The 17,381-nt window shown below is 38.8% G+C and overlaps 1 protein-coding gene across 1 annotated transcript in view; it reads right to left on the minus strand.

Moving 5' to 3' along the window:
* Positions 1 to 16,543, minus strand: part of EFCAB6 (EF-hand calcium binding domain 6) — a 120,110-nt gene extending 103,567 nt beyond the window's left edge. The window contains 7 exon segments of the mRNA XM_084538209.1: positions 9,075 to 9,124; positions 9,128 to 9,211; positions 12,875 to 12,938; positions 14,877 to 14,959; positions 16,080 to 16,187; positions 16,189 to 16,230; positions 16,233 to 16,543. Coding sequence (XP_084394335.1) covers positions 9,075 to 9,124; positions 9,128 to 9,211; positions 12,875 to 12,938; positions 14,877 to 14,959; positions 16,080 to 16,187; positions 16,189 to 16,230; positions 16,233 to 16,307 — 506 coding nt within the window. The 5' untranslated portion in view covers positions 16,308 to 16,543.
* Positions 16,544 to 17,381: the final 838 nt, after the last annotated feature.

The following is a 17,381-nucleotide window of genomic DNA, read 5'->3' on the forward strand; positions in this document are numbered from 1 at the left end:
TAACACTGATCTGGGGACGAATAGTCTTTTTTGCATTGCAAGATAAACCTCTTATAAAAAGAATGCCAGAGAGAAGCAGCACAGCCGCCGCTGCTTACATGGTTACGTCAGACAGGCTGCAGGGTCCTGATGTCCGCCCCTCTGCTATGTGCCGACTCACCACACAGTGAGGGTCGGCTGCCGTTGTCCACTGATGCCTCCGGTCTCCCGTATCAACTCGATCTCGGATGTCCCGCATCGCACCGCGATTACTTCAATTTCCCGCGTTTTCCGCGGCTCCGTTTCCCATGTCCCTCTGCGATTCCATTTCCCTCGTCCCGCCACGATTCCTTTTTCCGCATCCCGCCACGATTCCGTTTCCCGCGTCCCTCCGCGATTCCTTTGTTCAGGTCGGTGTGTAGAGTGTTTCAACGTCTCTCAGGTGTTCCAGCGTCCACCAGGTCTGTCCTTGTCTCTTGTAGCTGGCCGTAGCTCTGCAGCATCAGTCAGTACTCTCTCCGTGCAGTGGTAGGCTTTCCATGGGCCTCGGGTCTCCCGGCGCCACTCCAATGTCCCAGCCTCAGCCTGTTCGGGCGCCATATGTTGCAGGAAGCACAGCCGAAAGCACGACAGACACCAGTAGAGTTAGATCATGCTCCCTTTTATTGCCCAAATAGCCTAACTTTTATAGTGAACTTAACAGGGGCGGACAGTGTTTCACACAAGATTATTGGTCAAAAGCACTCAGACAAACAACTACAAGGAAACAACCCCACCTGCAAGAAAACAACCCCCTTGTGATTAGCAGTCACATAGACCTTGTCCTTGAAGCCAGCTACGGGTAACAATATTTTCCTGAATTCCTCAATTGGGCGATGTGGGAACACTGTCATGGGAACTTCTCATAGTTGCCCTGGTTTGCTCAGCTACAGCAAGCCATGGGATTCTTGCTGTTTCAATTTCAAAAATCCCTCAACAGAGTTGAGACTTCATTTATAACAACTGTTACTTAGATAATGCCTACATCCTCTTTCCCTGTTCATTCAACTTCAAACAGCTCTGTCAAATTCTATATACCACACCTTTAACACCTTCAGTATCCCTTTTTAACACTTACTTTTGTAGGAATAGAAATGTTGTTTTTGCAGAGTTACATTGTTTAGAAGGAAGGAATGTGGTACTGAGATATGCTTACAGTGATAAGAAAGCTTAAGCAGGTGACCATGAGAAATGCAGACAACCAGACTCCTTAGGACAATTAGGTGAAAATCACAGCGTTAAGTTAAGTCAGATAAGTGAAGAAACATTACCACTTCAAACAGTAAAAATGGCAAAAGGAAATTGAAATTTAACAGGCCGGCTACTGAAAGCCATGCATTGTTTGTGAAGCATCAGATAGATTGTGAACCTGGATTACCCACTCAGTGGGGAAACAGGGGAGGGTCCTGTCATCAAAAACTATATAAACTGTGTTTTGGAACTAGTAGATGCGCTCTCCTGCTTGTGGGGTGCCCACCATTGCAATCGTGAATAAATTACTACTTCACTGGGATCCTCGCCTGAGCCTAAGTTATTGGTTACGGAGTGTTTCTCACACTTTCACCAAAGGCTCAGTCATTGGCCAACTTAATTCCGTATCTTTCTCCCTCCAGGAGGCTGAAACAACTTATCAGTATACTATATTTCATCCCATTTTCCTTCTGTCCTCCTTCTTCTACTCTGGATATTCCTATCTGAAGTGGGCAGCCTGGCCACACTTAAAACATCTTATCAAAGCCTGTCTTTCCTAGGATTCAGGCTGCAAGACAACAGCCTTCCTTGCCTGCCATTCCTTCATCTCCCTTCCTCTCCTTTCCATCCTGGCCCTGACAATTTTCTTCCACTTTCTCCAACCCTCTGCCCCCAGCACAAGAAGGGTCCCCAGCACAAGAAGGATGTGGAGCTCTTGGAATGGGTCCAGAAGAGGGCCACTAAGATGATCAGAGGGCTGGAGCACCTCTCCTATGCAGAAAGGTTGAGGGAACTGGGCTTGTTTAGCTTGGAGAAGAGAAGGTTCCAGGGAGACCTCATTGCGGCCTTCCACTACTTGAGGGAAGCATGTAAACAGGAGGGGGAATGCCTGTTTATATGTGTTAATAGTGATAGGACAACAGGGAATGGTTTCAAACAGACAGGGGAGATTTAGGTTAGAAATTAGGAGAAAGTTTTTCACTCAGAGAGTGGTGAGGCACTGGAACAGGTTGCCCAGATAGGTTGTGGATGCCTCATCCCTGGAGGCATTCAAGGCTAGGCTGGATGCGGCTCTGGGAAGCCTGCTCTAGTGGTTGGCAACCCTGCCCAGAGCAGGGGGGTTGAAACCAGATGAACTTTAAGGCCCTTTTCAACCCAGGCCATTCTATGATTCTACATGTATTTTATGAAAAGGCCAAGAGAAAGATCAAGTTAATAGTATTCCTCATCATCAAGAATGATACTTTGGAACATCTTTGGAGTGTCGGAAATTCTCCATTGTTTACAGCTCAATTTTTGAACTACCAAAAAACCCTAACCTACAACAAAAAGCAGATACATACACAAAGTACCATGGTCTTACTACAGAACAGGAACACTCTTCAGTCATAATCCTACATTAGTAACAGTTTGCAGCAACCCATGGGGTACTGTGTATTCTATTACATGAAAACAGTGGCATTTTTTCCCCTAGGAACTTCCTATTACTACTCTCGGGCAATTTCTACTGTTTTGAACAAAATGGCTTATTATGGACCTGTGTATGTCAAGGATGGAAACTCAATCCTATTTAATAAACAAATAGAAACACAGAACTAATTATTGGTTCAAAATTGCACTTTTGTCAGCTTTTCTTTATATTCCAGCCTCTTATATAGGAACACAAATCCCCAAGAACAGGCAAGGATCTCACCATCATACAATGGTGACCATACTGTAAACCACAACACTACAGAAGAGGTGGGATATGACACTGGACACACAATGCATGGAGACTGAGTTGGTCTGTGCAGCCACTGAAATTGGGCCAGAGCCTGTCCGTGATAAAAATCAATAGGAGACTTACTATTGCCATTGTATGGGCATATAAAGAGAACACAAATTATGCAGCATCATTCTTGATTGAGCTATGTTGATATGCCTTAAAAGACCAATTATCTGTCCTTACCATTGCTATGATTACTTTAATAAATTTATTGGCCAAAGAAGGTATTGCCAAAGACCACCTTTAAACACTGACAACAGTCTCTTCTATCCTTCTCTATAGAGGGAAGAAAGAAATCACAGGGTGACTCAGAAATCCTAGGTTATGATCTTCCTATGTTTCCTTTCCAGAGATGAGGATACCTTTCAGCTCATTAAAAAGGGTGACAAACTTTCAGTACTTTAAGTTAACCTTTTCCTTTGCACTTCCTGTCATTAAATTACTTTCCTATTTATTTCTATGCTTTCCTTATTTATTCCCATATTTATAAAACCTAAATCAATTCGTAGGTTATCATCTGAAAAAAAAAAAATCCAATAATTCCATATGTCCAATATCTGTTCAATCACTGTTTCTGCTGTACAACCAAGGTGGAAGGACTGGATTGAAACAAGTCACAATGAAAATACTTACATTACATTCAAGGGACATTGGAGCAGACCATCTTTAAAGCCCTGTTCTTGCAAGCACAGTCTTTCAGAGTACATGAATGCCAGCTACATTTAACTTTAATGCTAGTTTTGGCACTGATAAGCTGAAGCATCCAATCTAGTGCAGCCATAATATTCTTGAATCAATGCCATGATACAGCTGTACTACACAGATCCATAATGGGAGATTTTTGAACAATTTTTGCTTAAAAGCCAGCAGGCTAGCACATATCTCAGTGCTGACACAATCAGGCAAAAGAAAGCTATATATTATTCTATACACTTTAAAGTCTGAGTTTGCTTTTCATTTCAGTATATATTCCTTAAGCAACAATCCAACTGAATTTTCTTTTTTTAAGTTGGCAATTTAAAAAAAAAAAAAAAAAAATGAAGCTGACAATGCACATTTAATAACTGCAGAAATGGGTTCTGGTTTTCTAAGTATAAAAATATGCTAATTATAAACAACTATTCATTATTTTCCTACGTGCTATTTTTACACACATACCCCTTAATTGTTAAAATTGAAAAACTAACAAATGCACCGTAGTGGGTTTACGCGTAAACCCACTACATGTACCCATTACACTTTTTATGAATCCAGCCCATTGTTCAAGGAAAAGAAATCATACTTTGCACAAAGATTTGCTTTGAAATTGCTGCCAAAGAAAATAACCTTGAGTTATTTGCTGCATTACTGCCACGAGTACATTAAAGGTGCCTAGGGACAGTTTTGACTTGAACATGTGACTTTTAAGAGAAAGCTTTTAAGTTCAATATTTAAAAATTGTTGCTATATCCCTTTTCTTTTGATTTTTAAATTAACTCCAGTTATCGCATATAGGAAGAAGTCAGGTGCTTTTGTTCCTATGTTTTCAATTATTCATCTAAAAATGCAGGCTTGCGTTGCCTGACTGCAATGAATTCAGGGTTATCATTGGGATGTTCAGGAAATAGGCATATATTTCATGGGTGTTGTTTCGTACAAAACTGGAGAATGTAGCACTGGTATACTGAATAACTTTCCAGACTACTAGGACTAGTTGATCATGACCACATACCTATGAAAACCTAAAAGCTCAGACCTAGGATCTGGTCTTAAGGAGAGTTATATTTTTCACATAATCAAGCAAACCTTTAGATGGGAGGTCAGTCCAAGAAGGGGTTATGTAAATAACATGTAAAAGAAACTGTTAGACTTTTTTCTGGAGGAAAAAAAAAAAAAAAAAAAAAACTTGGTGAAGTAACAATTGCTCTGTTTCTCTGGATTTGGGCTGGCCCATTGGAAAGCAATGCTAGGAGCACAAACAGGGCTCTTTGGCAGAGTTTGTGGATCAAAACAGTCCTCTGAAAATGATTATTTTCCCCAGACTATACAGTAAGCATCCCTAGCCCAAAAGATATGCATGGGCAGTGACTTTTGTCAGGATCTTGACAGAAAAAGCTCTCAGTAATTACAGGACCAATCCAACGTCAATTAAAGTTAATTGAGAGACTCGACACTATGTCCCAGAACAACCATAGCAGATTATGGGAAAAAATAACTGTTAATCAATCCAAGGCACGTATTCAGTGGGCTGTAGCTTGAATCAGAAACAGCTGCAGTCCAAAAGCAGAAATCAGTTCAGCTGACCACATTGTGAAGATTCAGCAAAAAGAAACATGGCAGCAAAACTTGGTTCAAGGGATAGCAGTGTTTTCTGTTTCTTCTAGAAAGAACCATTTTAAGTGGATTATATTATAATTTCATTCAACAAAAGAAGCCTGAAGGACAGCAGTGGCCAAGGCCCTATCACATGAGATGCATTTTCTCTAGAATAACACATTCAGAGGCCTATGCTATGAAAGCTATATTGTCCAGAGAAATTGATGGATAAAGATACGTAAGAAACATGGGCTAGCAACTAGTTAAGCATCTAGTACCCTAGATCATCTCTGAAACCACTGCTTTGAAGCAAAGGCTCTCTAGATTTACGGAAACATCACTGGGAACCTTAAAAATAGAAAATTTCTTTCTGATTAACCTGAGTTTTTAGGCTGCTGCCTTTGGAATACGACACTCTTTGCCTGAGGAAATGAGTGAAGTAGGAAGAAGAGGGAATAGATACATTAAAACAACCTAGAAAGACAGACTGAGCATTTATTTCACCTTCCTGCATATATGGCCCTGATGTAATTAAAAAAAAAAAAAAAAAAAAAGAGAGAGAGAGGGAGTGCAGAGGAAGGTGGGGGAAATTGGAAATCTTGGGTAATTTTGTTATAAAGAATTTCCTGGATGATGATTTGGAGCATTTAAATATTCCATGGGAGACAGAGAAATCTGCAATTTTTTACTTGTTACTGCTTGCTTTGGATTTCTGTTATTTCTCAGCCATTTTCACCACTGTCAGCCATGTAGATTTTTGAAGTGGTCAAGTTCCCAACATAAGAGAGAGAAAGTATTATGCTTGCCCAGTTGATCAGGAATTCAGAGGGAGACAAGGATATACTTGAAAGATACTTGAGTACATTTAGATTCAAATTTCTTGGGATGCCATGCCTCCCCAACCAAGTAGGATACAGACAAAATAAACTCAGTCAACCTGACCTAAGTTGCCCACTTGGACAAAGTTCCTTTAAGCCATGATGATTACAGAAAATTAGCTTTTGTAAATCAGTAAGCGTGCAGGCAGATGAGCAGATTCACTAGTACTCTCATCTGTTTTATGTTTTCCTTGAAATTTAACTTGATTGGTGCAAAATTACCAACATAGAAGTTAATTTGACCCATGATTTTAACTACATTTTCAAAAGAAAAAGCATTTTATTCCTTCCTTAAGTATATTATTTACATTAATGATATTGAACTTGGACTTTGGAAAACAACAACACATTTTAATTGCTTTAAGGCTCATCCATAATAATAATAAAAAAAAAGATATAGTTTGGGTATATTTATACACTCTCAATTTCACTTGGCTTTTTTAAAAGAATATTTCTGTAGTTTGTGTGATGTTTCAGTGAAAAATCAAATACATGTAATATTATATCTGTGTTATTTCAGATTTTCTGTTGTTTTCATACAGAGGTGATTCTATACCATTATTTTTATTTGTTAAGCTTCAAAAGTTCTTCTGATAAAATTTCATCATTTTAGAGCTTTAACCCCCCCCCCAATAACATTCTGTGATTTTTTTATTATTATTATTCAGTACTTACAAGATGCAGTAACATTTTTATAGATTTATTACCTTTCAGATTGTGATGCCAAACACGAGGTTTATGACCAAATAAAGCATCATTTCATTTTTTTTTTTTTAATAGACTGTTTTAGAAGAGTATTGCTTCTGTTCTACAATTGCCTGTACCAAATTATTTAATTGGTTTTGTTCACATCTAAGTCTGGAAAGTATCTGAACCAAAAAATATACACAAAGTATAATAGTGTAGCCAATATGAACTGACAAAAATCATTCTGGAATTGCTCACAATGAAAAGAATATCCAAATAAAAATCCTCAAGCAAGAAAGTATCATCTTAATTTGTTTTAAGTCCCTTTCCAGTAAATACAATCACCAACAGTATTTCCTGATGGATTTCATAGACTCCAATGTCCACAGAAAGTAATTCAAAATTATAAAACACTAAACATTCTTTGGAAACAGAGTATGGAGAGTCAGATTCATGTTGGTTTAAGGCAGCTTGTAGCTGATCTCCCTGCATGTCACCAGCATCAATTCACAGACATTGTCATCACTTCATCTCCTTCAACACTTCCATCATAGTGGCTTATAAGCACAATGTCACAAAGCCAACAGCAAAGATATAAAGGAAATACTCCACATGCTGTTTGGATATGCGCTCTCCTTCCCAATCATGCTTAGGTCATCTTTCTTCCTGCAAGCCCTACTACACACAAAGCTTCAGATATGTCTGATTCACACACCTATGCTCAGAGATATCAGGCTCTGCTACAGCTTCTGTCAGTACAGACTGGTAGAGGCCCTAAATCTGACAGATCTGAAGCATAATATGGACTCCCAAGATTAATACTTAGCCATTGCTCTGACATTGAATATCTTAGGATCGTCTTGGGAGACCAGCTCTTGGGACTCATCCTGGGAGTCCACACAACTGAAGGTGGCAGAGCAATCCCATTTCCAAATGCTCTATGAACATTAATTATGGTTCACAATGAACTTCAAGGGTAAGTATTATTCCCTTTTTATAGCTGTATTTATATTTATTTAAATATATATTTTTATATTTCCCTTATTATAGCTGTACAAACTACAGCCTTAAAAGTTTAAGCTTTTTTTTTTTTTTCTCCTCTTTTTCTTTGAGGTTCCTGGTGAATCAGGTGCCAGGCCTAGAGTACTGTGTCACCGAATCTAGCCTCTCCTGGCTTCCTAGCTTCATCCTGGAGGCAGACTCTAAGTTTCCATTTCATCATATCACTTTACATAAAGACCACACTAAGGGGAGAGAAAACCAAACATAGTATCCATGATACAAGATTTCTGTTTACTGCCTCAAGTTGCACAAGATGTGAAGACCTGTCACAGTACCATTTTACTTCAAACAACTACATTCTTCTACCCTGTGGTTAAAAAAAAGTCACATTCTCATTATCTGCTAGAATTCAGCAAAAGCATGAAACAGTGGATCAGAGCTATTGACTTTCTCAAATTCTAGAATTCACTAGTCATCTGGTCATCAGGATCTTTTTCCAGGGAGAGGCAATGTCTCTCAGCTTTTACCTTTCACTTCTCTCAACAGGAGCAAGACACCACCTTCTTGTTCAGAAGACAATAGTTTCAGATCAGCTGTGAAAGGGAAGGGGCCTGGCTCCTGTGTTTAAGTCTTGTACACGCATTTCACCCTCTTCACCTGGTAAACTGGTTCTGCTGAATAGTATTTCAAAAAAAATCATGTATATCCTAATGTCAGCCAAAGAAACCGAAGAGGTCAAACAACAGACTATCCTAATATCTCTTACAAGCAGAGGGCCTCCCTTGTAAGCCTTGTAAGGCCTCTCCTCTGTTCACCACCTCATCCTCTGAAAAAAGACTCTGGGGTTCTCACTCTCTCTTCTGCTCAGCTTTCATAATGGAACAAATAGGCACCACCATCTCCAGACTCCTCAACCCTGACTGCAGGCAAGGGGAATCCTATATTGTTTCTCCACCATCTTAACTTCCATCTTGAAAATCAAGCTGATTTAATCTGGGATGAATTCTGATACAGGACTCATCCCTTTGAAATGACTTACTGACATATTTATCCTCATATACTATTACATCCATTTAGTCAGAGAAAGACTGAAGGCAGCAACTCACATACAGAAGATAAACTGGCAAGTAGCCCTGGCTACTACTATTCAGAAGATCACAAAAGCCCTATCATTTATTGTTGTTATTATTCTCACAGAGAAGAAAGAAAAGAAAAAAAAAAAAGGTTTCTTTACTTACATTTCAAATTCTGGGTCCTTCATCTTAAAACAGGTGATCTCAAGAATTTGCTATAGTGCATGCCTCTGTATCCATCCTGCATTGTTGTAGTCAAAAAATCTGCAGCACCTGATAATGTTTTTCACATTCTTTGCAATCTGCAAATTACAGGTGATTTCAATAAACAAGAAACTAACACTGACATAATTGACACAAATGTAAGCACTGGAAAACTTTTCTAACATATAATAAATGCCATTTTGTACCTATTTAGATAATACAGGACCACATTTCCTGACACAGTAAGAAATATTAAAATAACACTCTATGAGAAATGAATATTTTGCATTTAGAGAAGGCAATTTCCTTTTCAAATGGCACTAGTAAACTAGAAATTCCTTTAGGCAAAGCAATGAATTTCATATACAACATTTTAAGCACTAGGTAGAGCATGACCTTCCTTCAGTGACTGAAACCTAGAGATTTAGGTTTCAGCCATCACATTGGTTATGATGTCTAAATACAGGTATATGTGGTAGGTGAGCCTAATGTGGCTTTCTGCCTATGAAGGGGAAAAAATTACTATTCTTTTTTAACTGAGAACATTGCATTTTTTTTTAAAGTTCCCTCATACACATACAAATTTAGAACCCAGCCACAGTCACCAACATAAATGTATCCTTCCTTGAATGATGATAGACATCTAAACAGAAGCAGAATAAGGTTTAGCTTGGGAATTACCTGTGTAATGTTACAGGTGAATATTTAAAAGATTGTATGAACTCTTGGTGTATCTGAATAATTACCTGTGTACATCATGTATTTAAATATCTTGCAGCACTTAGCTAACTCAATGGTTCCTGAAATACATATGTAACCATAACCTTGTCTTAAGTTAATGATGTTTTTTGTTAATGTACTCAAAATGTATATAATAGCTATATTTCACAAAGCTATTAAAATATAATAGTACCTTGTAAATTTAAGGTAGCAGACCTCTAATTAGGACATCAGAGGATATTTTCAATACATAAATTCTGTAATAAGATATTTCATCTCCTTCTTTTGTGATAGGAAATACTTAACATGAAAACTTAAATGTTACTCTTCAGTTAGCTGCATATAGCCAAATGAATAAAAGCTATGACATTAATAACAACTATATCTAGTTATGATTGATAGGCCTTTATACAGTAAGAAAAGATTGTCTTGGATACAATCTGTTCTAACAGCCTTGCGATAAGTTAATATTTCAGTCAGACTAGAGTGAGGATATATTTTATATATTTATATTTTATATGTTTATATTTTTTAGATATGTTAACAGAAAAAGGAGGACCAAAGAAAACATAGGTCCGCTACTTGATGGGGAAGGTTTCCTCACAGACAATGACATAGGCAAAGCAGAGATGCCTTCTTCACCTCTGTCTTCAATGCTGATGATGGTCTTCGGGACCCTGGGTGCCCTGAGCTTGAGGACCATGACAGTGGGAATGACAAACTCTCAACCAACCCTGAACGTGTGCTGGATTTACTGCTCCACCTGGATCCATATAAGTCCATGGGTAAGGATGGGATCCATCCCAGGGTGCCTGAAGAGCTGACTGATATCATTGCAGAACTTCTCTCAACTATTTTTCAACAATCTTGGGAATCTGGAGAGGTCCCAGTAGACCAGAAGCTGGCAAATGTCCCAGTTTTCAAGAAGGGTAAGAAAGAAGACCCTAGCAATTACAGGCCTGTCAGTCTCATGTCAGTGCCTGGTAAAATTATGGAGAAGATGATTCTTGAAGTTACTGATGTGCACCTGGGGGACAATGCAGTCATTGGTACCAGCCAACATGAGTTCATGAGGGGCAGGTCCTGCCTAACAAATTTGATTTCCTTTTATGATAAGATCACCCATCTAGTTGACCAAGGGAAACCAGCTGATGTGATCTTTTTGGACTTCAGCAAGGCTTTTCACACGGATCCTATTGGGAATAGGATCCTACTGGACAAAATGTCCAGCATACAATTTAACAAAAACATCATACGGTGGGTGAGCAATTGGCTGATGGGCAGGGCTCAAAGGGTTGTGGTTAATGGGGCCACATCTGGCTGGCGGATGGTCACTAGTGGGGTCCCTCAAGGCTTCATTTTAGGGCCAGTCCTCTTCAATGTCTTTATAAATGATTTGGATGTAGGAGTAGAAGGTGTTTTGAGCAAATTTGCTGACAACACCAAACTTTGAGGAGTTCTGGACTCTGATGAGGGTGGAAAGGCCTTGCAGAGAGATCTGGACAGATTGGAGAGCTGGGTGATTACCAACTACGTTAAGTTTAACAAAGAATAGTGCTGGGTCCTGCACCTGGGACGGGGCAACCCAGGCTGTACGTACAGACTGGGCAATGAGACTGGGCCTGTTCAATCTGGAGAAGAGGAGGCTGAGGGGGGACCTCATCGTGGTCTACAACTTCCTCGTGAGGGGGAGTGGAGAGGCAGGTGACCTATTCTCTGTAAACACCAGCGATAGGACCTGTGGGAATGGTGTTAAGCTGAGGCAGGGGAAGTTTAGGCTGGACATCAGGAAGCGGTTCTTCACTGAAAGGGTGGTTGCACACTGGAACAGGCTCCCCAGGAATGAAGTCACTGCACCAAGCCTGTCTGAATTTAAAAAGTGATTGGACTGTGCACTTAATCACATGGTCTAAACTTTTGGGCAGACCTCTGCGGTGCCAGGAGTTGGACTTGATAATCCTTATGGGTCCCTTCCAACTCTGGATATTCTATGATTCTATGGTAACCTGTCCCAGCTTCATATTAAAAGTAGTTCAAGAAGTCATTTCCATAAGATCCTCCCCTCTGCAGTTGCACATTGTCTCCTGGTGGTGGTTGCTGGCGGTCGTGGGGATGAAGGTTGGTGACTCTTCCTCGTCACCGCTAGTTGACCTCTTGTTTTTGCGCAGACTCAGTTGCTTCTTGGCTCTTGTCCATCCGTAGGACCAGTTTCTGACAGTTTCTTAAGATAGGCTCACACTCTTATCAAGAGACTAACCTTGGTAAGGGGCCCAAGGCTTCTTGCTTTAATTAATTTGCAGAATGCACACTAGTTGGCAAAGACACTAAGTAGCATCCACTAGTTTGATACCGTCAGCGCTCTATCTGTATTTGCTAAGATTCTCCTAACTCCCTCTCTCAGTCAGACATGGTATGTGACATCAGGTTACAGGTTAATTTGAAAATGTCCAAATATAATAAGATCATGACACTGATGGACAGGTTTTTGTGACTCAGTTTGTGAAATAAATAAGTCTAGGTTTCCCATAGTCACACCACCACATCTTCCCCAATTAGAAAAAGTATTTTGATGCTGTTCAACCCTGTCTGAGTTTTAAGTAGCCTGAGCTCTCAGGTGGATGAATAATTTTAAGAGTACAAAATGGTTAAAATACTATGCTTGTGATGTGACTGAATGTTTTATACCAGCCTTGCAAAGAGCTAAATGATCCAGTTTCTTATATAAAACAAGCATTGTTACTCAAGCCACAAGCATCTAGTAATGAAGAAATAGAATCACAGTAGGACTATGCTAAAAAGGGATTCATAGCATAGATTAGAGAGAGGAGACTTAAAACACTTCGTACTTTAGCATGATAATAACAAAAACAACACTTTAAGCGTACCTATATGACAAGATCTTCATAATGCAACAACAGGGCAACATCCATTTATGCACATTACTAAATTGATAGCAATAGATCAAGAGCACCATCTACTTATTATCTGAAGTGACCTACGATACCAGCACGTGGTTTGTGCTATCACCCTGGTCAACATACTTTCTCCTTGAGCAGTAATTCCAGCTGCCTTAATGTCGTTGTCTGGCAACCTTGGCTGTTTGATCTGAAAACACAGAAAAAGTATAGATGAACATGAACCACAATAGTACTGTTGAAGACCACTGTAGGGACACGAATGGGGGAGCTTTGGCTTGGCATGCAAAGAACTACAAATGCAAGAAAGTGGCTTGATCCTACCTTCGTTCTAGCTGTTCCTCACAACTTTGCACTGCTCGTAAACAAAATCACTACTTTGGATCCCTGAGCAGAACAGAGATGTGGCAGCTGTCCCTCTTCTACCAGTGTGATGACTTAGTGTAGAATATTTTTTGTTCAAGGATATATCTATACGTATATGCTGCTGTATTTGGCCCTTGGAATGATACAGAGTCCCAAGGTCAAGAAAGCTATAGTGCTAGTTCTCCCTTCTACTTATAGTGCTAATTCTCTCTCATCAAGTGTCCCTCAGAACTATAAACATGCCTCCTCCCCTTCTCTCCAAGCACAAATGAAATCTATTTGTACCTGTTGGTCACCAGTAACTTTGAAAATTTGAAAAAATCTTTTTGAAAATAAATAAATAATAATAATAATAAAAAGATGTATTACCTTGCTTTAATTCCATTTCCTCATCCCATTGACTTGCAACAGGCCAGCCAAGTCTACTTTCTACAGCTGGCTCTACATGTGCAAAATTCTAATCTCTGCATATTTGTCTTCGGTTTCAGCCTTAAGTAACTGGTTCTGAAAAGCTTTGCACAATGTTATTCATATCTGGTTTTGTGGCATGGAGTCCTGAAAGCTAACTTTTGCCATATTTTCAGCCTCTGAATTCAGTGGAATTGCTCGAGTTTTAAACAGGAAAAGTAAGTATCTCATAATTCATCCCATCATAACTTCTGGAAAACAGCACCTGTACTGCCCTCCAGTGGTGGAAGTATAGATATGTTTCTGATAGCTTTCACAATCCTACCGTTATGTTTACTTCTCTACACTGCACACAGTTTCAGAAAAGATCTCTAGGTGGCCAAAAAACAAATCTTTAATGATCTGTTCCAAATGTTAGTGAGTTTAAAAGGAAATCAAGAGTAACATCTTATTCTCCTTGAATGTTAGAGGAAAATCCAACCCTAAGTGTATAAGAAGATTTACCAATTTACTATGTCCCATGTAATAAAGAAAAGATTAAACTTTTATTCCAGAAAAGACCCCACATTTGTATTTTAATTAGTTTTCACTAATTAATTAGGATTTTTAAGCTCCTCTGTCTCTCTAGGAAAAGTCCCTCCTTTTTTTTCTACTTTTCTTTTGCTGCTCCTCTTCTTCCTCCTGCCTCCTTTCAAAGTCTTAATCCTATTTTTGTATCCCTGGTATTACACGCCTTCATTCTTTCTTTGTCTGAGAGTTTTCTTAGCTTTGCACTTGCTGGGAATAAAGTTGGACTGGAATTTACAAAAATTTTTTTGGAGGAAGAACAATTTCCTTGCAGATCCCTTTTCAAAATTACATTCTTTATATTTCACTGGGGGGGAGTAGCAAGGGATGGTGGTGAAAAAACATTAGTGCTCCACTAATAAAGCTGCTGTGAGAGCACCTTTCTTTTTTATAATATTTTTATTATTATTTTTATGTAGAATATGGATCTACCTTTCATTTTTGAATCCTTATGAAACTGCATTGACTATGATTTCTTTAATACACAATAATTTACAATGTTAATTTAGTTAACAGGCTGATTAGTGCCAAAGACTCATATTTTCCCAGTAGCAGATCAGTGGCTTAGAAGACCATTCCTTTCCCTTTAGCAATTAGTCAACATTCCTATGGCAACTATGGCAATTACATATACAAGAAAAACATTTCTAGAAAAGAACTAATTGTATGTCTACCTTACTAGATGCTCACATCAGCAGCTAGACCCTGCTTTGAGAGCTAGAAAACTCACAAGTGATTTGTGACTAGAAGTCAGGAGCAATTTGACTGCATAATATGGAACACTTACCTTTTTAGCACGCTGCAACTTTCTGCAACTTTAGTGAACAGGAAGTCAAGATAGGGCACAGTAACTTTGCCAATACTTGGAATCTATATTTCAAAATACATAGATCAGTACATGCATAAATACATGAGTAAGTGCTATAGTGATACCAGATATTTTTAAATACTTCATTTGCATTACTAATTTATTCTTTTCCTTAAGAAAAATAAGTATCTTATAATTGTGCTTTTGTTCTGTATATTTTGCATGACTGCTTCTCAGCAAGTTGTCTACAATTAAGCAGAGCTTGGTAACCCTCTCCCCCCAACATGAAAGTCCGCAAGTTTTTTCATAGTATGAAATAGAGATTTCTCAAGTCTCTAGCTCTTATCTTCCATGTGCGTATATGAAAGCATATTCATTCTCATCAGCACCTTCTCTTGATCCAAAATAGTATTTAAAGTGTTTCAGGTGCATATGTCATCCTAATGGCTTTTTAGGGACTATATCATCAAAGAATTTAACATCAAGCTTAGCCGAAATGTGCTTAGCCTTTTACAGACTGATTGGTTTAATGTGGGTGAGGTGAGCTGTTATGTTTACATTTTAAACTACAAAAAACAAAGGAGACAGACTGGGGGTGGGGAAGATTACAGTTTCCTACATTTTCAATACAAAAATGTAGGTGTGCAATAACACTGGTGCAGATTGTGCATGAGAATCCTCCCCATTTTTCAATGTGTCAGTTACATTACCATATAAATGCCCAACACTCCTTCAAGTCCTACCTCTGCCTATGGCTTATAAATTCACAAGTGTGAGAAGTGTGCTGAGAACCCCTCCCCCCACCACCATTGAGACAAAAAGCAGCTGGTACATCTCGGAGTTCACAACTTAATCTATGCACACTCATAACACTGCATGTTTGTGACTAAGCTTTGAGTAGTGTCCTTGTTTTTAATTGCAAAATCTGGTAGTAAATGGCAACTTTTTCAACCAGAGTGACAAGCCACAGATAAAGAACAAAATTTTAGAATTTAGTTCATATTACTTTTGCAAGTTCTCTATTACTTTCACTTCAGCTACTCATATAAGATTTCAACCATATCTAACATCTTTTAAATAATATTTGTCTTGAATCTGCTCCCATTGAAACATAGGGAAATTTTGCACCTAAGAAGTCGGAAGTGTCCCTAAATTATTATAAACAGCAATGACTTAGCATACCTCTGCCAGCTCAGCATCAAATTGTGCTTCTGTTAGACAGATTAGAAAGATTTCAATCACACTCCTGAATTCATCCTTTCTGACTGTTAGGGTCTGAGCAACATCAAGCATTTAAAATGGTTTTTTTCACTTCATCTTCTTTTACGTCTTCTTGCACGTCTTTTGAAGTAAGATCTGCCCAAAGTCCCAGGAGAATAATGTAGGATCTGGGACAGAACTCACAGACATAGCTGTAAAATATATTAGGTAATCATATTCTCCTAAGCCTGGCAAAGTCACACCTTTTTTCTGAGAATTCAACACAATCAGTTTATTTGCAGATACATAAGCAAATCAGCTGCTGCTTGTCCACTTATCTGAAGGCAGTAAATAAACAAACACAATTGTAATGGCTTACTAAGAGATCTTTCATCCCTGAAAGTACAGTCTTCTGTTTTTGTTTGTTTTCCAACAGAATAAAAATGTTTCTGGACATTTCTATTATAAAATCATCATATTCTAAGAAAATCATCAGATTCCATGGTCTGTCTTTCTGCAGCTACAACCAAAATAGTAAGGGTTTAAAACTTAAGTTTTAAAAGTTAAAAATCTATAAAGTACAACACATAGGTGTGTCCTGCCATCTCAGACATGATCGCTTTGCCCTGTATTTTATTTGGTTACTGAGATTTGGGTACACCTATCACATACTAGTGGGTTTAGCATTTGTTGTTCATATGTGGAGCCTACAGTCAACATGTATATTAGTGCACATCAGCCTCTTTCCTTCAAAAAACAGGCCAAGCAACAGAATGAGTAGATGTACAGTGCAGCACAGCTTACAGAGATACCTTGTGTTACACCTCCCATTCTTGCTGGGCCCGAATGAGAACTACACAAGGCCCAGAAGGTTTTGCCTGTTTCTTTTGGATTCATGAGCCAAGTTCAGCCACAGCTGTGAGCATTTAATTACCTCCCAGTTGAATCAATGGAGGTTCTGTGCACAAATCTAAACCTAGAGGCCAGCTCATATGCATTTATGTTTTTTTTCCAAAGTTTAATCTAGGATCTGCCATTAAACAAAACATAACTGCCTTCAAAAGATTTGTTTACAAGAAGCAAGATGGCAAAATACAGCTTCTTGTTATTTACAGCTTTGATGCAGTTTTATGGGATTTTTTTTTAATGCTCATCCCTTTCTTGCACAGAAAGGATACAGTCTTGTACATTTTGACTCCAAGACTTTTTGACACAAGAAGGTATTCAAATGCACACCGGATACAGCTTTGGTGAATTCAACAGAGCTGTCACAGCTTACCCCTG

Source organism: Aythya ferina (assembly GCF_964211825.1).
Source record: "Aythya ferina genome assembly, chromosome: 1".
Classification (NCBI taxonomy): domain Eukaryota; kingdom Metazoa; phylum Chordata; class Aves; order Anseriformes; family Anatidae; genus Aythya; species Aythya ferina.